The sequence below is a fragment of the Gossypium arboreum genome, chromosome 5 (genome assembly GCF_025698485.1).
Source record: "Gossypium arboreum isolate Shixiya-1 chromosome 5, ASM2569848v2, whole genome shotgun sequence".
Lineage (NCBI taxonomy): Eukaryota > Viridiplantae > Streptophyta > Magnoliopsida > Malvales > Malvaceae > Gossypium > Gossypium arboreum.
In genome coordinates this window covers 7,906,245-7,929,167 of record NC_069074.1, presented here as the reverse complement: position 1 = coordinate 7,929,167, position 22,923 = coordinate 7,906,245, and the positions used below count along the sequence as shown (strand labels likewise).

At 31.6% G+C, this 22,923-nt stretch overlaps 2 protein-coding genes across 2 annotated transcripts; both read left to right on the top strand.

The window, feature by feature from the left end:
* Nucleotides 1–11,047: 11,047 nt before the first annotated feature.
* LOC108452071 (cytokinin riboside 5'-monophosphate phosphoribohydrolase LOG1-like) lies at nucleotides 11,048–14,967 on the top strand. Its single transcript, XM_017749809.2, has 7 exons — nucleotides 11,048–11,520; nucleotides 12,129–12,226; nucleotides 12,354–12,384; nucleotides 13,104–13,203; nucleotides 14,186–14,256; nucleotides 14,343–14,486; nucleotides 14,611–14,967. Exons 1-7 carry the CDS (start codon nucleotides 11,209–11,211, stop codon nucleotides 14,701–14,703), a joined length of 849 nt encoding a protein of 282 aa, XP_017605298.1. The 5' UTR covers nucleotides 11,048–11,208; the 3' UTR covers nucleotides 14,704–14,967.
* Nucleotides 14,968–18,451: 3,484 nt separating this feature from the next.
* LOC108452203 (uncharacterized) lies at nucleotides 18,452–22,485 on the top strand. Its single transcript, XM_017749971.2, has 4 exons — nucleotides 18,452–18,580; nucleotides 18,678–19,814; nucleotides 20,434–21,104; nucleotides 21,236–22,485. Exons 2-4 carry the CDS (start codon nucleotides 18,709–18,711, stop codon nucleotides 22,258–22,260), a joined length of 2,802 nt encoding a protein of 933 aa, XP_017605460.1. The 5' UTR covers nucleotides 18,452–18,580; nucleotides 18,678–18,708; the 3' UTR covers nucleotides 22,261–22,485.
* Nucleotides 22,486–22,923: the final 438 nt, after the last annotated feature.

Here is a 22,923-nt window from a genome sequence, read left to right as displayed (position 1 = left end):
GAAATGGCCCCCAACAAGTTGGTCAGAGTCCCACATTCCCTCTGCCAGGTAGAAATTTATGGGCCCAATCCCCTTATCATACCCAAAGCCATTCCTTTTAGTTATGGGCTTAGTCATTAGGTATGGACCCACTTTGACTATTGGCCTTGCCCAGTCTGCCTTCAGCTGTGTACTACCCAAAATTTTCACAAATAAACAAACATACAAGTAAATGAATAATGTTTTCCCATAAACTATCAAGCTAATTGAATTTTTCAAAAATGATTTAGAAGCCAAAGCATTCCCTATGCTCTCTCTTTTTTTTTAAAAAAAAAATTGAATTCAATAAAATTTTAAAATAAGATCTCTTAATCTGATGACAATTTTTTTAAAAAATACATGTGATTTTACTTTATTGAGTCACTTTGATGTTCCTCCAAAAAGACAACTTGGGGTCTATGAGTTATTAAAGCCAAATTCATTGGAACAAATCTCTCGAGGCACCCTTAATTATGTCCTTTGACCATTGACAAATTAGCTTGACGACAAAGAGGGAAGTTCTGAATTTTGGATGTAAAAAAGAGTTGATGACCTAATCCAATCTTCCTTTAATTGAATAAGAGATCAATATTTATATGCTTATAAATTATATAATTAAAAAACCACTCTGATTTAAAGATGATAAGTATTCATTTTGAATCTAAAAGTTGTTTTTTTTTTCCCTTTAACAATGGAGGTGGGGTGGGATAGTACAACGTAAAACATGTTTTTTGGTTTGGAAGACAGGTTGCTCGCTTCAACTCACCTGCTTCAATATTTTAAAATTACTATTTTATTTTTATTTTATATATTTGATTTTTAAAAGGATAAAAATATAGTAATACATCACTAAATAAATTATTAAATATTTAGATGAGATATTTAACTTATTTGTTAAATGTACATTGAAATCTTTAAAATAACTAATAAATTTGAAATAAATTGAGGTAATTATAGATGAAACGCAATGCATGAAATAAAATCATGCCACCAATAAAATAATAATAATTTGATAATATTTACTTGCTCCACTTTATTGTCACTCCTATGTACGGTGACGGAACTAGGGATACCACTGCCAATGGTTTTAACCCCTTTAAAATAATTTTTTATTTAATTTTTTTATAATTTATAAAATTTTAAATTAATAATAATAAAATTATAATTTAATTTTTAAAAAATAAAATTTTAATTTAATATTATAAAACTATAAAATATAAACTATTAAAATATTAAAATTATATTTTTACTATCGTAATAATATACAATTTAATTCTAACTCAAAAATATCTAGATTCACCCTATATCTAACTAAAAAGTGAACATGTTTTTGAATTTTCTGACCAGGGATGCTGGATTTCAACTTTATCATTTGTTCTTTTTAAGAAAACTGTCATTTGCTGAGCTTGTAGTAATCATTACATTAATGAGCTAATTAGAAATTTTGGTAGAACAAAACCAAATTTCTTACTGTTATTTCCCTTGAAAGTGGGGAAACTTCTTTTTCTATTTAACCTTGTTCCAACCATGTAATAACCTCAACCTTCCATTTTCCCTCGGTTTTAACAAAAATATTAATTCATTTTTTATATATATTCTCTTTAATTATATCAAAGACTAAAGCTTGATTACTACAACGAAAAATGTTTAGATATATTTAAAATATTTTTAAAGTTTATTGACTCTGACTAGGTTTGAATTATTATGGAACATGGGGATTTTACCTTTTTTTTTGGGGGGGGGGGGGTTTGTAGGGCTAAGCACAAAATGAACAACAATGGAGCAAGGTAGCAAGGTATCCACCAAACAAAGAATGATAATGTTGGATTTCTTGTTCCAATGACAGACAAACAAACTCGAGTGGTAATCCCATAACATAAACATTTCTTTCTTTGGCAGCTGAAAGAAAAAATAAAAAACAAAATTTCGGCGTCATGTTCATGGGATTCTGACTCAACTCGAATGCAGCCCATTTAAACTTTCACAGGTGTTTTTTCGGAATCCACCCAAAAAAATGGCTGCAGGCAGTTCCCCATATGACTGCATCGGGATTGGCTATTGTTCGATTCAACCACCATCGTTTCCTTTTTACTATTGACTGAGCAACATTTTCAAACACGCTCTCGAGTTGTCTTAGCTAGCATCATGTCAATGCCACTGCAATTATTTGGAAGACAAGATATTGAAATCAGACAACCTTCTCTTCGCTTGCTTATAATTATGTTCTCTTAGACGTTTTATTTGTTATAAATAAAGTGTTAAAAGATCACGAATATTCTCATCAATTTTACAATTTGATTATAGTCATGTTTGAATATTAATTATTTAAAATTTTTTCCTTAAAAAACTATCAATCTAAAAGATTTTCAAAATATTCTGTGAAAAGCTTTCCGCACGCTGTTTCAAACGATGCATGTGAGAAATTCAACAAAGTCCTAATACTGAAATTAATAACACAAAGAGAATAGCAATTTAAAATGAACCTTACTAGAAATATATTGGGATCAAACATTGCCTCGTATCCGTACTCTAGTATTAAATATTAATGAACCGACTGATCCATTGATGTCAAATATCCCAAACTTGTGTGCTGCGGATTTTGAAATTTGAATGATACGACCGAAAAGCAGTCCATGCATGCAGATATATATAGGTTATACTTTAGTTTAAGTCAAAAGAGCTAAGCCTTTAATTAATTAGTCCACCGAAATGCACCCTATCCCCATTCTAGATCTTCTAAAAGCAATGCATCAGTGGGAAGTTTTGACCTTCAGTTCCATGCATGCATGCTTCAATCAAGTATCTCAATAACTTGTACTTGAAGCATGTGACTGGGAATTGGAATCAAGTCAAAAGCCCTAATATTTGTTCACTATAATTATAACAATAATAATTCATGAATATATATTTATATATAATAGATTGAATTTCCTGTGTCATTAGTAGTCGTCGAAGCCACTTTAATTTCCACGATTCATTAACATACATTCATAGTTATAGGATGCATAGCTAATATAATATTTATATTAACAATAGCTGTGTACTCATGGGATTCACAGCTGCATAACATTAGGTGAGATATGTTAAGCAGCATGTGACAATATGCAAGCAAGCAATGCCAACTATTATATTATTATTGTTTGCAGTAATATTTTTCACATACGAATTACCAACTCTAATGATTTTTTTAATAATTATGAGTGTTTTAATTCGTTTTGAGGTTTAAAATTAATATTGTTTGAGTTTGGAATAATATTTAAATAAAATATTTCTAATAATAATGACTATAACATTCAGAGAAGAGATTGTATGAAACTGTGATTCCACATCATCCCTGTTCATTTTTAATAGGAGAATGACAAATCAATTTTTTTATTCTGATTTTTAGCATTTTTAATTGGAATTGAATTTTTTAGGAGGAAAATACTAAAAATTAGAACGAAAAATCTAATTTGTCATTCTCTTATTGGAAATGGATAAAGATAATATTAGATCACAATTTCATATAATCTTTTTCATAAGATTCATACTTAGCTTGTTAATTTAAATATGAATTAATCAAATTTAAATTTTTGTTTTAATATATTTGTTGTTCCCTTTTATGGTAGGGAATTTAGTCTTTTAATGTACCAAGTCGTAGCCAAAAATGCGACCAACAAAGTCATGTTAATTTGAAGCAAGAGTCACATGCAATTAGCGAATTAAATCAACCGTTTCTATTTTAAGCTATACACATACAATTTCCGTATATAAATTTGCATCTCAAACTCTCCTCCATCAATTCAATTTTTTTTTATTTCTGTATTTTGATTAATGACATCATATATATAGTCGAAGATGGTAGCTTTTTATTTATTTATTTTTGTATGATATTGAAATGGGAAAAAAATGAGAAAACATAAGGAAAACAACGTGACATTGAATTGTCTCACTCGACAAAACAGAAGTCGGTGGTACTGGTCTGGCTTTTCACATTAAAAGAAGTAAGTTTGTTTTAAGTTGAAAACCACTAGACCTCTCTTCATCTGATGTAACACTTTCTTTTTTCTTTCCACTAATTTAATTGTTTGACTCTTGTACAAGTACCAATTATTCTAATCAACACACTAGTACTCTTTTTTGGGAGGCAGGTTATGGAATCATTAATCGTCTGAATCATATTCGTCCACGAATACGGCTTAAAATAACTTTTTTAAATGTCCATTTCTACTTTGTTCATCATTCCGTTAAAATCAAATTAATAGATTGAACTAATCTAATTCGGTTAATCGGTTAATATATTTTCATCTCTATTTAAAATTTTTGAATTATTTAAAAATAAACATTAACAATGTATTTTTTATATGTTTTATACTCATTTTAACCAAAAGAAAAATATATATAAATTTGATTAACCGATGAATTAATCGAAATATTTCGGTTTGGTTAATGTATTTAAAAAATTTGATTCGATTAACGGTTAAATATTTTTATATTTCAAATAATTTGATTCGAATATTAATCGAACCGATCGTTTGATTCGTACACTTCACATTAGATAGATATATATTAACAGATGATCCATACTTCATATATATATATATATATACATATGCTATTAAAATTTGAATTTTCAAATAATATAACAAAATAAATTATTCACTTTTTTTTTTCAAAACATAAGTTTTCTTTACATTTTAATTATGGGGTGTCAAAATGCTAATAATAACTAAACAACAAATAATTATTTCGATTATTGTTATAATTGATTCAATGATGGATTTTGTAACAAGTGTCCTGCTACATGCACCCAATAGAAAAACCTTTGGAATAATCCCTTGAGGCCTTGATGGCTACAGGCAACCAACTTTTTTATCCATTTTCATTAATAAAACAAATAATGCATCATTAATAGATGAGATTAATTAAGTAAACAAAATGTTGAGGGTTGATTAATTGAGAAATAATGAATGATTCATGTGATGTTTGAATCTGTCCCTAAGCGACTTTCTGACGTAATTAAAAACAAAAACACATATATCAATTAATAAACAAATATCGTAGAGATAGAGGGATGGGTCATGGCCTCATGGGTGTGTTGGTGGCTTGTAACAAGCAATAAATCCCATCATTAAGACTTATTGGGAACATCATTTGATGAATTAATAAAATGTGGTAAAGTCAAGAAAGCAACAAAGATTCCAATAGTATTTTTTTTCTGAATGGTGGTGTGACAAAAGGAATTGGTTTTTTTTTTTTGAATGAAAAAGAAATAAAAATCAATATGAAACCATAGACCAAACATGAGGATCAATAGATAATGAACAAAATGTAAATGCAATGTAATCAATCTATTAGGAATATCCCAATGATAAAAAAATAGTTTAATTTTACCGAAAAAACAAAACAAAGATCAAAAGGAAACAAGATTAGAGTACTCTTTTCAAAAGGGAATTTGAATCAAGTCTTAACTTTTTAAAGTTTGAAAATTCTTGTAAGAAAACAAAAAATAAATTAATTAAATTTATCATCTTTCTAGTTAGGTGAACCGTCTTCTACAATATGCCCGAACCTAAGTGGATGCTATGGGTATATAAGTAGGCAAGATTATTAATTTATTAATGTTATAAAATATAATAATATTAATAATAATAATAATTGTGACAGAGATATTTGCCTTATCCCAAAAGGTACAACGGCAACCCAAATCTTTTGTTCCTTAGGATGATGCAAATGAAAAATAAATAAAAAGCAAAGCTTTGTCTTTGCCTTCCCTCCCCCTCCAACTTGGGTGCCTAATCAACTCATCCCAAAATTCCCCAACTTCAAGGGAATTAATAACGTTGAAACTTTAGCTCTGGGGCGGCTTTTGGATCCTTCTCATATATTCCTTGCTTTCTATTTACAATTAATTGGATTTTGGAACTGTCTGTCTCCAGAAATTATTATTTTTTTATCAATTTGACGAAATCAGTAGAAGATATTGCACGTAAATGAATGAAGTAAATATATTTATATATATATTTATAATTATGAGGAAGTAAATAGAAGAAACTTCATGCAAAATATTATCTCTCATCGTAAAAAAAGGTTGATGCTAAAACCAGGCATTTATTCATATATTTGGAGTAAAGGATAAAGAATACAAGTTTCTAAATATTTGATTGGTGTATGAAAATTGGAGGAAATTGTATGAGTTGGGGGGTATATGTTGATGTTCCTAAGATAAAGAGTACGTAGGGACAAGATGTGAATGGGGTTAGCATATGTTGTGTTAGTGGAAAAGACAATGGCCATATAACCCAATGACATGTCCTATGATAAAAGGTTTTTGTTTTATATATTTCATATAAAAAAACATGATATGATCAATCGATGACGGAAAGTGGGGAGAGATGGAAAAGCAGTGGAGATCAATGACTTATCTCCGACTAGGAATTCCACCATTTTTTTTAAGTGGAACTTATGAATATTTTTTTATATCAATTTAAACCAATTATTATTATTATTAATCAAATGCATTGCTCATGGGAGCTTATCCAACAAAACATGATAATTATGAAATTTCAGAAATAAAATGATATAGGAGTATTTTTTAAGCAAATCTCATTTTTCACTGATTTTTGCATGCTTTCTTTGATAGCCTTCCCATTCCTTACTATCATCCTCTTCCAATTTTTTTTTCTTTATTACAGCTTGAATTACAACATTATCCAAAACTCGATATTCGAATAAATGATATTGAGTATCAAACTTTAATTAAGTTCACTTTCATCATCTTTTTTGCATCAAATCTAAAGTAAATAGGTACCAAAAAGACAAGAAAAAGTGATGGGAGCGTTGCACTTGCCACAATCTAAACCACAACGTCTCACCTCAGCTAATTAAAATTGGGCAACCATCCATATTCTTCTTATTACAAATGCCCTAATAAGCTCTAAAGGCAAATTTTTTTGTTGGGTTATTTTTGGGGCAGGCAAAGGAAAAAAAAAATAGGTCCATTCATATTCTGATATGAATGAAAAGGGGCCTTAATTTTTCAATCTTGTTGGCACAACATCATCTTCAACTTCGAGCTCAAAATTTACTTTGAATGTGTGAAGAGAAAGAGAGGATGTGATAGACAACAACAAAGTGTGTTGGTGTTTTACTAAATTTGGATAAAGCCAATTTCTCCAAATTTAGGACCAAGTCTTGAATAGGTGTCAAACGTGGAGTGGCGAGTTTTGAACCTTTTCTTTTTCTTTTTTTCTTTTGGAGAAGAATTATAATAAAATGTCTTGCATGTTTTATTGCATGATCATTTTCTTACCACAGAATTGACAAGGGTAGGAGTGGCATATCCACATGTCTATCCCCGTGGTTTAGATGGGGGTGGGGGGCCGGTGCACGTGTCGACCAAGGGAGCAATCTTTAACGTATCACCAGTGATAATACTATTTAAATTTTTTTTTTACGTAGAAATTATTGTATGTAACTTAAATCGTAAAAGAGTTTGTCATTCGAGTTTAATTAACATGTTCTTTTTTAGTTAACAAAAACTTAAGAAATGTTTTAATTCTTGTTAAAATAAACTTGAGATATTAAAATTCAGTTCTTACAATAATCAAATAGAATTTTCTTTTTAAAATAAGCTAAAATAAATTGTAATACGAATATTTTATACTTGATAATTTTTGAAAGTGTCAACTCAATCTAGCAATTAACATTGCACGTGAAAAATGTTACGATATGCTTCCCTCGAAAATTTAGAGGGCACTGAAAAAATCACCCAACTTATACTGCACACCATCTGCTTTCTGCTTTGTTTTGTTGCTATCAATTAAACGGCAAAAGTGCAGCACACCATCTCCAAAATAAATAATTAAAAAAATTAGCTGTTTTAAAGGAATGAAAACTAAAGAAAAGAAGTTATAAATTTAAGATTCGAAGATAATTTGTTATTGGGTGATCGCGCGTCAAAAGACATTTATTTTCTTATTTTTATACTATACATCGAGAATAGTAATAAAATTATCATAAAGTAATAAAAAATAAAATAAGACCAAATAAATTTTACGTAAAAAATTCTTATTTGGAAAAATCATGGGTAAAAAAAATTATTAATGTTGAAATACAAAATATAAGATATAAAAAGTTTTCGACTACACATTTTAAAGGTTAAACAATTATATTATAATCAATGTCTAATAAAAAAGTATAGTTTTATATGGATTCAATTTGTGCGGCATGATCAATATCGCAGGGACTTCGACCCTCGTTCTTTCGCCCCCCACAGATTCCCCATTTTGACTCTGTATTTTATTTTTTATAACACATGAGTTGTACCTCGAACTTTTCAGATCAAATTAGATAGGACTGGAATCACATAAGTTTAACACTTATTTTGATTTATAAGAAGAAAAAAAGGAAAATTAAATAAATCGTTTATAAAATATTGTTAAAATCAGAAAAAAAAAAAAGAAAGAAAAAAAATGGAAGCACTTCAAATTCACATCCAAAATGGCTAAAAAATTATACAAAAGTCATCCATACAAAATTTGATAAAATTAAAGCAATAATGGTAAAACAAGATGCTCCAAAAAATTGGTAGAAGATGAAAAGGAAGTCGAGGAGTGGGGTTGGAAGGACAGCATATATGATTGGTCCAGCAAACAGTCCTGTGAGTATGCGGGAATTGGAGATACTTTTGTTTTATTATGCTTATATATGAATATATTATATAAAGGTTAAAATATGGTCTGAATCCTGTATTATTTACACATATGGATTTTAGTCCTTTTACTAATATATATATTTTAAATTTAATTCCTATACTTTTGAAATTTATAAATTCAGGTCAAATTGTTGACACCCCCCTATTTTGTTAAATTATCTAGTGTAACATTTGAAATTAAAAAAAGAAGAAGAAGAAACTCACATAATCACTATATAACTAATAAAACGGTATTGCAATACACATGAATTTTAACAATTTTGACAATTAAACTTGCATTTTTGAATATGAAAAGTAGAGAGACTAAATTCTTGAAAATTAAAGTAAAAGAACTAAATTCTAAATGTATAAAAAGTACAGGGACTTAGAGTATATTTTAGCCTTGTATAAATGTTTCCTTTGCAAACAACATCGATGTTGAATGGAGGTGGTGGAGGGTACAAATGAAATGCGTCATTGCCTAATTGGCTAATCTCATCATGCACTCACGACCTTTCTCCCTCTCTACTAATTTTCTAGACCCTATACTATACACTCTAAATCTTAGCATCAAACACTTCACTTTTTTTTTTTTTTTGGGGGGTTCTTTTTCATTTTCATGCTTTTCATTTTAACTTTGTATGTATCATGATCTTCTTTCTCAAGCATCTCTCCATTCACCACAGAAAATAGAAGGAAAAAAGGAAACAAAGGACAAGAGTCGTGTAATGGTTAGTAAACTGGATTCCATATTGGGGGAAGAAAGGCAAATGACCTGGGAGATGAGACCCTAAAATGTGTCTAAATTTTATTGGTAATTTGATACCCAAACAGAGAATCTTAGGAGATGAACTTGGTCTATTCAGTAATTTTTTAATGGAGGATATTCGATAAGGTAGTATTCCTTCAGTCTCAATAAAGATGTTACGGTTGACCGTTATGAAATTGAATTTTAAAATATATTTAAAATTTACTTCATTAAAAACTTAACAAATAAGAGTCAAAATGTGACAAATTTAATGGAATGGAAGAAGTACTTCAAATTTAATAAAAAATATCTATGTTGTCGAAAACTCTTAAAATGTATAAATTCTCGAGTATAATTAATTATTAAATCAAAGGTGTAGAGTTAGTATTTATAAGGGTAAAATAAAAATAAAATGTTAATAGATTACATCAAATTGGGGGGGGGGGGGGGAGAGATATAAAGTGATGAAATGAATAATGTAAGTAGCAAAATGTGAAAACATAGTTTGAAGAAAGTGATATTCCTTTCACCGAAGCACAAATTATGTGAAGTTTGTTCCAATTAATGGTATTAATTTGCCAAAGAACCTGAATTTTAGAAAATGTCAGAATAAGCATCAAAGCATATGAAAGCATCTTGAAGGGAATTGTTTTTGGCAAGTATTTATTACACTATTCACAACCCAAAATCCCCTCTTTCTCTATTGTTTCAAACACACATAAATTTGTACATGTTCATTTCTTCAAACAAGAATATATTGAAAAACAAAACCTCTTTCTCTAAAAAGAAAAACCGAAAGCTCATGTACACATCTTTTTAAGAAGTTCTTGAACTCATGTTCAACAAATCTTTATTCCTTCCATTAGAAGATAGAGAAATTAAGGATCCCATTTTTTTTAATGGTTAATTAAAGAGATTTTCAAACTTCAATTAATCTTCTTATTGAAGAGACAAGAACTATCATTTGAAAAGAAAAAAAAAAACCTTTTAACTACCATGATTTGTCACTTATTATAATCTTTTATTTTCTTGAAATTTAATTATCATATTTATAATTAATGAAAAATCCTCAACACGGGTTTAAAATGTTATTATATGATCTAATAATACATAAACAAAAATAATAAAATGAGACATGTGTTACTAATTTTTTCCTTTGATTAAAATGAAAGATGACAATGAAGTGGGGTGAGAGCAAATATTTCTAAGTTCATTATCGTTCCACAATTGGCATGCTTTGCTCCGCCACTTACCTTGCTCTATTATGGTTGTATAATCTTAAAAAATCCTCCCCTCTCATTTCGCTTCAATTTGATTTTTTCTACTTATCTTTAATATTTTCAATCTTTTAAAAGCTAAATAAATATTTTGATGTAATTCTTTAAAAAATATTTAAACATATATAAAATAGAGTGGGTCGGGGCAGAGTAAGCAATTATCGTAACATTTTCATTCCCACTATCTAAAAAGAAAATCTATTCTATTCTATCCTACATCTATTTTTCAAACAAAAAAAATAGCTCCATTTAAAGTGGATCGATTTAAAATATATGGGGCAGTATGAATTTTGCAATTCCTATTCAAAATGCATGTGAATATCTTATATGTGTTTGTGAAGTTGTATTTAATCCTAGAATAGTTATATGTATAGAATATGATTCTTTAAATATATATCTTAAAAAAAGGGGTAGAATTTTGATCCGAGGGTGAGTCAACCGGATAAAACAAAGGGTGTGGTAATCATCTCCCTTTTGTTCGTAAAAGGGAAATGGGGACTATTAAGAGCATGGAATTACGCATGCTAGTCTACAACTACAACCTTTGTGGCCTCTCCTACCGTTATATATGCTCACCAAATCACACCCCCAAATTGTCAATCTTTTTTTATTTTGCTTTGTTCATTGAAGCAGAGGATATTTCCTTTGTTTCTTCTAAAATTAAAAACACAAAAGTGAGAAAAATGGAGGGAGATATGGAAATGAAACCATCCAAGTTCAAGAGAATTTGTGTCTTCTGTGGGAGCAGCCCTGGAAAGAAGAGCAGTTATAAAGAATCTACTATTGAGCTTGGCAGGGAACTGGTACTTGTCCTGCCTCTGCCCTCTTCTGTTCTGTTTCACCCCTGTTTTGCTCTTGCTTTTATTTATCTTCTTGTTAAACTGGTTTCTCAACTCGTGTTCTTGAATTGCCTTTTTTTTTGTCTCTGCGGTTGACCTTTTTTATTTTTTCTTTAAAATCTGTCCTTATTCTGTTTTGGCTCTGTTTTGCTCTGTTTTCATGTATTGTTTCGAAGCTTATTTTGCATGTCCTTTCCTTTTAATACTTTCTAGTTTTTTTTTCCAATAAACTTGTTTCCAATGATTACCTTCTAGTGTGATTTTCTGCTTCTCTTCCTGTCTAGATATTCTTGAGGATTTAAAGCTTCATTTCTTCATCAAAACTGTTTGTTCCATTGCTAAATATTTGAACTTGGCCAAGAAATCAAATGATATACTGTTTATTGGTTTTTTAATCAAAGTTGTTAATCTAAAGATTCTGAATGAAGGGTTTTGGTAATTTATTTTAGTTTGAAGTAAACTAAAATGTACTATGGTGAAAATACTCGATGAAGCAGAATTTTGTCAGTTGATCCCAAACAACATACTGAAATGTTGAATTACCCCTTTACTCTATTTTTTTCGAAATGAAGGTTTCGAGAAACATTGATCTGGTCTATGGAGGAGGTAGTATTGGATTAATGGGTTTGATTTCTCAAGCAGTTTTCGATGGTGGCCGCCATGTCATTGGGTAGGCATTTCCTCTGTTTTTTGTATATTCCATTTTCATTAAAATAAACATGTAACTTAAAAATGGATAGATTGAGTTTGTTCTAACATTGTGTTGGGTTGTTGTTCATGATGTTCAATGTCTGCAGAGTGATTCCCAAGACACTTATGCCAAGAGAGGTATGATTGTCTTCCATTTGTATTGTATGTTTTTTGAAGCATTTTATTAAAGTGACCTTCAATAAACAATAACCTCTAGAGGATGAAGAAGAAGAACATTATCTGCTGCTCTTTATTTATTATATATGAAATAGGTATTATTTCTTTTTCTAGTGGTAGCTCCCATGACATGAATTTCTACCTCACTTTTGTTATCTTTTAAACATGGGTTTTCAGACTTCGTCTCTTTTGACACTCATGCAAGATATGCAGGTTCCAATTTAGACTTTTTGGTTGGTCCTCAAATTATCTTTTCCCTGGTTTTTTTTTTTTTCTTTTCACATTTCTTGGTCTCCTTTATTTTTAATGAAACATTATCAATGAATTCCATTCCACCTGAGTGTATATGGGTCTTCACCATTTTTTTGTCCCCTCTCCAATGGTGTTAATTTGCCCAACACCAAGATTCTCATTCTCTTAGTATAATATCAGGTTTATATGGTGCATGTATTTTCTTTTTTCTTTTTTCTTTTTGGGCTGTGAATTGAGTGCTGACTTGCCAAGCAATTTCCTAAGTAATAGTGTGATTTTTAGAATAGAGCCCACCACTTGTGCTACTCTCATAATTGCTTTTTCCAGTGAAGAAGGTTTTTTTTTTCCTCACACTAAAAGTTGGTATGATGAGAGGGCATCTGGGATTGCTCTGTATTGATTTGGGTGTTGGTGGTTAACATTTGCAGATAACTGGAGAAACAGTGGGGGAAGTTAAGGCAGTAGCAGACATGCACCAAAGAAAAGCAGAGATGGCTAGACAATCTGATGCCTTCATTGCCTTACCTGGTTGGTATACTAACCCCCGAGCCCTGCTCCTTAATATCATCATACAACGTGTAAATACATATATATATATATGATTTTCTTTCATGTAAAACTTGTACATGCCTGGTTTCATGTTCATTTCAGGACAGTTGACAATTAAAATGAAGGGGGGGGGGATAAGCAAACCGTTTGTTTTAGCTGACTGTCTGTTTTAAGGGTATAGAAAACTCTTTGCAGCTTCAACTACCAGAGTTTGGTCTCCCTAGCCCCAAGAAAATGTTATCAAAGAGCTACCCTTCAAGCTCTAATCTCTGACATCACAACCTTCCGTCACTGAAAATTAGGCTGTCCGTATTTTAATTATTGTATATTTATGTCATGTGGAACCGGAAATTATCAGTGTCACTTAGCCTAAAAACTTCACGTGGTGAGAATGCAATGATCCATCTGCAGCAGTAGTCCCCAGCCCGTGGTTTAACAGTACCATCCCTTAACCAGATATTATGAACTAAAAAGAAAAAAAAGAAGAGAATAATTGTGAAACTCTTGATTTATCTTTATCAAAATGGTCCATCCTCTATCTTTTGACAGATTACAACATAATAATGATAGGTTTTGCAGAATTGTGTACCATACCCTTAAGGCCTTAACCAATCTTTGTTTGATAGCTTCTGTTGTTGATGTTGATCCAATCCCTCAATGGGGGGACCTTGGGGACTATGGTCCTTTTTCCCTGGACCACATCCGGCTCACTCCCATGCTTTTCAAGGCCTTCCTCCTGGCTCTCAATCGTAAAAGGAAAAAGGCCCTTTTGCCATACAAATTACATCTTCAACTTTTAGGGACTCCCTTTCTCATTTCACCCAAACTTGCAAATATATTGGGTAAATGGGCCTATATATAATCGGAACCTAAGAGTATTGGACTTAAATCATTTAGCTCTATGTGGTATTAGGCTAACATGAAAACCCATTAATTTACAATCAATGTTTTTTTAATGAAGGTGGCTATGGAACTCTTGAAGAACTTCTTGAAGTCATAACCTGGGCCCAACTTGGAATCCACGATAAACCGGTATTTTTTCCTTTTATTTAATTTTCGAAAAAATCATGTTTTTAGCTTAAAAAAATATTAAAATAATTTATTTGTTGAAAATGAAGGTGGGATTGTTGAATGTGGATGGATACTACAATTCGTTGTTGTCATTTATTGACAAAGCAGTGGAAGAAGGTTTCATCAGTCCCAATGCTCGCCATATCATAGTGTCGGCTCCCACTGCAAAAGAATTGGTCGAAAACATGGAGGTGCTACACTTCTTTCCTCCTATCAATTTTCTATTTATTTAGAAAAAAAGAGAGACCTGTTTAGAGTCAATTTTGATGGGAAACTCGAAAATCCTAATTGTCCTTTTGTTTGGCGTAAAATTAGGAGTATGAACCACAGCACGAAAGAGTTGCTTCAAAGCTAAATTGGGAGATGGAACAGTTAAGCTATCCAGCAAAATGTGAAATCTCTAGGTGAATTGAGAGATCCGAAGCATTGGCAAAAAGAAAACAGAAAGAAATGCAGATTTCGTGGGAACTAATTTTAGGAGATGAAAATTCTTCCTGATAGGTATTGTTAATTAATTACTCATTTTCTGATAAAACTATATACTACCCCCCATTAACCTTTTCTATCATTTTGAAGTTGAATTTTGATTATGTAATGCTCAACCTTTTGTGACAAAGTTGCTGTGAAATGAAAAAGAAATTTGTCCCATGGTTTGGAATTATGTTGTATAAAGTGCTTCTTCTTGTTTAATTTTATGGGTTTTCCATTTTCTTTTTCTAGAATATTGTTGGTCCTACAACTTCTTAATCATGGATTAAATTACCAAAAATAAAAATAAAAACCTACATTGAAAAATAAATTAATTTATTTAGGGTGAGATAAGCAAAGAAAAAACAAACATTTTTTTGTTTGGATGGATTTTTTCTTGTCAAATTTGTTCGAATTTAATAAGGAACATCCTACTTACAAATTTATTTATTACAAGTTAAATGACAATTGTGACAATAAATTCAATGTGGGAAGCAAACAATATTTAAGCCCATCTCAATGATAAGGAAAATATCAAATTCTTATAAATAAATAAGAATCGAAAACAATTAAATAAGTGTTAGAAAAGTTTATTCGGTATACTTAATCTTAAATTTTAACACTCTTATCAATAAAATTCAAAGACTAAATATGAATTATATAATTATAGACTCGTATTTCAAATAATATAGTCGGCATAACATAGAATCATCCTACAAAAAGCATGATTGCTTTATTAGCACAATTTAATTTATTCAAATCTATTCAAATTTTATTTATCCAATTTTGGGAACAACTACAAAGATTTTTTTAAAATATTATCATTTCAAATTTTATATAAATTATTTTATAAAATGATTGTAATTGTAAAAAAAAAAAATCCTTTCCATTCTATTTCTTTTCCGTGAAGTCTAATTCTTTCCATTATTTAATTAAATAAAGATTATTATTTTATTATTTTATTAATTTCAATTGTAAAAAAAAATAATAATCATTTATTTTATTTTTTCATTACATAAGAGAATTTAAGAGAGTTGAAACGATATTTGTTGTTTCTATAATTTCTTGAATAAATTTACAATTTAACTAATTTCTAGAAGTTATAGATAGTCTAACACATAATTCACTCATTATTGCTATAATGCAGGTGATTTAATGCAAACATTATTAAAAAAATTATAACAAAATCGAACACAAAATCTTTCACTTTTTCTCTATTTTCCCACATTGATAATTTCATTTCTATAGATGACTCACATGAAACCCACCAAGTCTACATGAATCCAAAAAGAAAATTGAGAATGGGTCAATTTTGAAACCTTAAAACTTTTTTTTCCTTATCGACCTGCCTGTATTTAGGCATATTTCCACTTCATTTTTTTAAAACTAAAACCAAAAATATTAAACTTGACTACCCACAATTTCAATATATATATTTATTTAAAAATAAAAAAATAAAGATCAGCTGCACATGGAGATTGAAGATTAATATTTTATGGGAGAATTTTGATTTAAAATTTGAAAGATTTTTCTATTTTTGTTAGGTGATATAAAACAATAGCACCCATAAATTTGCTTCTTTGCTTATGTGGTTTCCACTTCATTTATTTGTGTATCGTTATTTTTCTGCCTGTCAAAGTCGACCAGTCAAAATCGTCTTAGTGGATTTGATATTGAAAAAGGTTTGGCTTAATATTTCGGGTTTTATTATTTGGATTTTGACCAAGGGATGATTATTAAGTGGAAAAATGTTTAACATTTTGTTAGCTGTTTAATGGGTTTTTTTTCCCAAGTAAGTATAATGATCGACCTTATTACCAAATATATATAATGATTGTTATAGGCATTTGCACACGTGTGTGTGAGATCTAATTGGGGCAAGTATTCCATTGAGTCAATTCAAATTGAGTTAAAAAATTTGGAGTTAGTTGAATTGAGAAATCTTATTTTAACAATCGAATTCAATTTGAAATTTTTTCGAATTAAATAGAATCAAGTTAAAAAATTTCAAGTTAAGTCCAGTGGAGTTAACGAGTCTTATTATGTTGCGTTTACATGGATCGGTTATTTAACTAGTAGACGAAGTACAAGATTATTTAATTATATAAACGATATAGTGGTTTTACCTTTTAACTTAATAGGTAAATATTTATCAAAATGACGTAATTTTGTGTTTTAATTTAATGATTTTGATTTTTAACTTTAAAAATGGTAAGCATTTATCAAACAAGTAGTTTTGTTTTTTGTTATTAGGATTTATGGATAACTCGAATTGTGTAATTCATATTTGAGTTAAACCAAAAAATTTAATTTTTTATTCGAGTTGATTTCAATAACTCAAACTATTTAATTTAAAATTTAAATTTTTTATCAAATTTTTTATATTGAATCGAGTTTTGCTCTTTCTAAAATCTAAGTTGCATGTTGTTAGTGATTTAAAAATTGTAATTAATAAGGATAAAAGAAGAGGTCTCTTTCGTATCATTCCACGTAACTGTGTAATCAAAATGATATTTGGAGATAAACATTCATACATCATTGAGAATAATAGTAAATTTCTTTTCCTTTTTCAGTAACAAAAAAATGATAATAAGAGAATAACAAGCGTTGATCTGATTCCTTTTGGATTTGTTAAGCGATGGACCCAACCCTTTTGAATATTTTGGGATTGTCCATTGTTGAAGCAAATCCAGTCAAGGCTTTTCTTGCATTATTTCAGATTTGCTCCAAAGTTTGGCTAAAACCCATTACTATAGCAAAGAGCTTGCTGCTATCTTCATCTACGACGTATTTACGTGCAAAGTCAACCCTTCCTTTCTCTCTCTACTCAGAATTTATTTCACTTATAATATAAATACCCTTCGAATATATTCGTCTTATAAACTCAATCTTCCATCTCCCTAGTATATAACTCCCTCGTCGACATCTCTACGCGCATCTTTCTAGCCATTGGCAACACTTTCTTGTTGAATCCATTAAAAAAAAAAAAAAACTTTTCTCTTGCTTCATTTGCTGAAGAAGAAAAGGCTCCCTCTCCTTGTAATTAACACATTCTCGGTGGGTTTACTTTCTTTCTTACCAAGGTAATGTATATTTGCTGTATTATATATGTTATTCGGATTTAAATGGAAATGGATTAAAATATGGATATACATGCTTTATATTTAATTTATTCATATATGTAAAAGATGATATTTTTATATCGATATTTAATATGAATACATATTTAAAAAATTATGATAATTCCTCTTATTTATATGATTCTTATATTAGACTTGGTTGGACAAGTAAATATTTATCTAGAAAATTGTCAAATACAAGTACAAACTTAAATGTATTTGTCCTTATTGTACATTTGCTTGAATCTCTTTGGGACATCTACTTAAGTTTCAGTGTTTAAATGGTTTTAGAGAGAGGAAAAATAAATAATAAAAGGCATATGAGAGTATGTGGGCAGTGCCAAAAACGCAGGGGTAGCCCTTTTCTACGCCACTAAAACTGGCTTGTTTTAAGTATTGAGACAAAGAGAAGTGTAGTGAAGGCAACGCTTCAAAATTAACAATATATTGTTAATTAACTTTATTAATCTAAACGTTTTGCCCCATGTGACCGTTGCTGCATTTCTCACGGGCTACTTCACCTTCACTTTTTTCTCCCTTTATATATATACAATAGCGCAGATTCCATTACTCTATGTCACCACCTTCTTCAACACCCTCACCTTGTCTCCTCCATTTCTTAGATCTTCAGACTTCGAATTCTTTAAAACATTTGCGACGAATTATCGAGATATAGAGATATAGACTTTGAAGTTTTGGTCAGTGTCAAGCTTAATGCTGTGTTAATGTTGATCGTGTTTTGTACTTTGTTTTTTACTGATAATTATTTTTTTATTTTTTTATTTATTTTTGTAGGTATAGTTCTCTGGGAATCTGAATTTGTGAAATGAGATTTTCCCGGAATCCAAATAATAGAAGTGGGGATTACTTGGAAGGGATGCTTAGTGATTATGTTGGAGGGAAGGCCAAGGTTAAAGCTACTAAGACAGGCTGTTCTTGGCTTGTGACAGCTCTCACTTGCCTGCAACTTGCCTTTGCAGTTTATGCAACGATCCTTTTGTATTACATGAGTCCATCGGTGGAGTTAAGAACCAAACCAGAGTTTACGTGGGCAACAAGAATAGCAAGAAACATGAAACAGTTCATCATCCCACCACATGTTCATGGTCGCTACCAAGAGGCTGCTTCTTTAATCACAGCTGAAATCTTCTCTCCAATTACCCCATCACAAGTTTGTGAGCATGAGAGGATCGATTTCGAGCAGAAGAAGTCCAGCGATGTTCAAATGATCAAGTTGAAGAAAGAGTTGTATGATGAGATATTGGATTTTCAAAGCAAGATCATCGGTACAGAGACTCTGTCCGAGTTAATGGCAATGAAATCCCAATGGGATATGCGCGGTCCCAACCGACCCAAAGTGACAGTGCTCTTGAACCATTTCAAGAGAAAAACACTTTGTTCTCAGCTCGATTCTTTGCTTCAGCAGTCGCTTCCATTCCATCAGGTTTGGGTGCTTTCCTTCGGGAGTCCAAACGAACACTCTCTAAAGAGAATCGTAGAGAGCTACAATGATTCAAGGATCAGCTTCATTAGTTCAAGCTATGATTTCAAGTACTATGGCAGGTTTCAAATGGCTTTACAAACAGAAGCTGATCTTGTGTATATCGTGGACGATGACATGATTCCAGGAAAGAAAATGCTACAGATTCTATCTCATGTAGCAGGAACTGAAAAGTATAAGAACTCTGTTTTGGGTAGCATTGGAAGGATCTTGCCTTTCAGACAGAAGGATTTTACGTTCCCGAGCTATAGGAAGTTCCGATCGAAGGAGGCAGGGCTTTACTTGCCTGACCCTGCCTATGATATTACTGTCCAGAAAATTGTGCGGGTGGATTTTCTTTCCAGCTCTTGGTTTTTATCTGCTGAGCTTGTCAAGGCACTCTTCATTGAGACACCTTTCACATTCATGACTGGTGAAGATCTTCATCTTAGGTACGTTTGCCATCGGCTTGTTTTGATTGGTAATATATTTTCATGGTTTAGTCACCTGTTGAATAATATATAAACGATATATTCATCTAGTGGTGATAAAGACTAATGTTTCATTGCTGAGTATGATTTAATTATATGTTGAGGAAACTGATTATATCAAAGCGGTCTCTACATTTTGAGTTAGAATAAGAGGGATCGATGCAATGGAAAGTTGACCATGCAACTAATTGTTGAGGGTATTTAAAGTTGACTCAGAAAGCATTTGAAAAACTAATTCTTTACTGATTTGATCAACTTCTTTCTGAATATTCTAATCTCTTTGAGGGAAATGATGGATATTTTATTATTAGTTCCGGTTAAGGATGGATACTCTGTATCCTGTTTCCACTACTGAAAATATTAGTGTCCGGGTTCTATAGTATAAATCTTGCATGTTACTCCTACCAATTACCCTTTTCGAGTTTATCACGTCATGAGCTCTTATGCATTCACTTACACGTGCGGGGCATGTTAAAGTGGCGCTATCCCACAGTGGTTAAATCTTCAATTGCCTGTGGTTGCATACTTAAATGGATATCAGATTTTTTATTCTAAGTTCTACTGTCGTTATGATGTGCAGCTATCAGCTTCAGAAATATAGAAATGCAGGCTCATTTGTTCTTCCCGTTGACCCGACCGACAAAGAAACATGGGGTGATAGCGAACATAGGCTTGCTTATGTATCAGAAACTACTGTGATCTTCAAGGACATAGTTCAAGTCCGAGATGACCAGTGGTGGAGGGCGCTAAGTGCCGGTTATGTAACTCAGTGGGCTGCAATGTACCCTCAAAAGATTGATGCTCTCTTTTATGCTCACAGTATTGATGAGGTCAAGGCACTTGCACCGCTACTCGAAAAGTTCAGGTCTTCTGTTGGTAAGAAGGCTTACATTGTAGTTTCTGGAGGCAATTTCTGCCCTTGTGAAGATGCTGCAGCAGCTCTAAACTGGGCAAAGTCGGTTTGCAAAGAGCGAAGATTTAAGATTTTCGATTTGCAAATAGGGGCACTTTCAGGAGCATCGAACTCCGAACTCCCGGTTCTGCAAGCAGTATACTCTAGTTTGAAAGGATTAATCAAAATTCATAACCCCAGTGTGATTATCACGGTGACAGACATTGATCCCATTGTCAAAAAAGCTTTGAAGATGGCATCCGAGACGAATGCAAATGGTACTGCACTCGTACTTTTACCGAGGTCTTCAGTCTCAAAGGTTCTATGGATGGCTGATCTAAGATCAACCGCATTACAAAGTAAGAATGCCAACACTCTCTTCTTTACACCTAATATCTGTATATAAATAACTGAATATCTAGAGATAAACAATTAACGCGAGTAAAAATGAACGGTAGAAGACTACATAATCAAAACCTTTGTATTGCAGATTGGAACCGGATGCGGATCTCCGTCAATATAATTACTCAAAGCCGTGCACCTTCCTTAAGAAGGCTTCTTAAGTCTCTGAGTGATGCATACTATATTGGAGATGAGATCCCTATCAGCTTCAATATGGACAGTAAGGTGGATGAAGCAACTATTAAGGTTGTTGATTCATTTGAATGGCTTCATGGCCCTAAAACCCTCAGAAGGAGAATCATTCAGGGAGGGCTGATTCGAGCAGTTAGTGAGAGTTGGTATCCAACATCAGATGATGACTTTGGGTTACTACTTGAGGACGATATCGAAGTCTCTCCTTACTACTATCTATGGATTAAATATGCTCTCTTAGCCTACCACTATGACCCTCAAGTATCCCTTCCCGAGCTCTCCTCGATCTCTCTTTACACCCCTCGATTAGTTGAAGTTGTGAAAGAAAGGCCGAGTTGGAACCCAACTGAATTCTTCAACCGCATTCACCCGAACACTCCTTATCTTCACCAGCTACCTTGTAGTTGGGGTGCAGTATTCTTCCCCAAGCATTGGAGAGAATTCTATGTATACATGAACATGAGATTCACCGAAGACGCCAAAGCAAATCCAGTTCAAATCCCAAAGTCGAGAACGAACGGTTGGCAAGCTTCATGGAAGAAATTCCTCATCGACATGATGTATCTTAGAGGATATGTTAGCCTTTACCCCAACTTCCCAAACCAAGCTAGCTTTTCAACTAACCATATGGAACCAGGGGCTCATATCAGTGCAAAGGACAATGTGGTTAGGCACGACAAAGCAGATTTTGAAGTCCCATTGTTGACGGAAGATTTTAGAACCCTATTGCCTAATGGGAAATTACCTCCAGCTTCAAAGCTGCCATCACTTAACCTTTTCAATCAACCTGTGTCACTGATAGGGCTCAAAGCAGCAGGAGCCAAGTTGGGTCAAGATGTATTACCATGCAACAATGCTACAGAGATTGTCACAGTTGATCATATTACAGGTCTGCCACGGCAATGCTCCAAATTCATATGACTGAACCCTTTCTTCTTTTTCTATTCTTTATTTCTTCCATCCACCCAAGTCTGATATTTTTGTTTGTTTTTTATATTTTGTGTTGATATGAAAATCAATGGAACCATAAAAGGGAGAGAAAAAAACAATGGGAAACAAAGGTTTTACCGATGTTTTATTTCTGTGGTGTAAATTGTAATTATTTGTATCCAACAATGAAATTAAACCAGCATTTCTTTCTATAAATATGCATTTAGACATGCTTGGATCTATAACTATAACAGCCAATATTGTAAAATCATTTGAGAATAGCTTGAAGATAAAGATTTTAGTGAGGATAACTTAAAAATCAAGATTTTTGGGTAGATTTTGTCAACTGCATATACACTTATTTGTTTATATCTCTTTATGGGATTTGATTGATCACCAAAAACCCATGGAAATGCCCATTGGTATTATAATGGTTGGTGGTGAGCCAAGCAAATTTCATGGGCTTTGAAGTAAATTTTACATTTTTGTCGGATAGCCCTAAAGTTTATATTTTTATTTTTTGACATAATGATTAATTTAGCCGACCCTTATTCTTTTTTTAGATAAACTTGACTCTTAATCTTTTAGAGTTAATTTGTTTTATTAAACGAAAATAAAAATTTATCGTTTTAGTCAATATTTCTGATAAAAAGA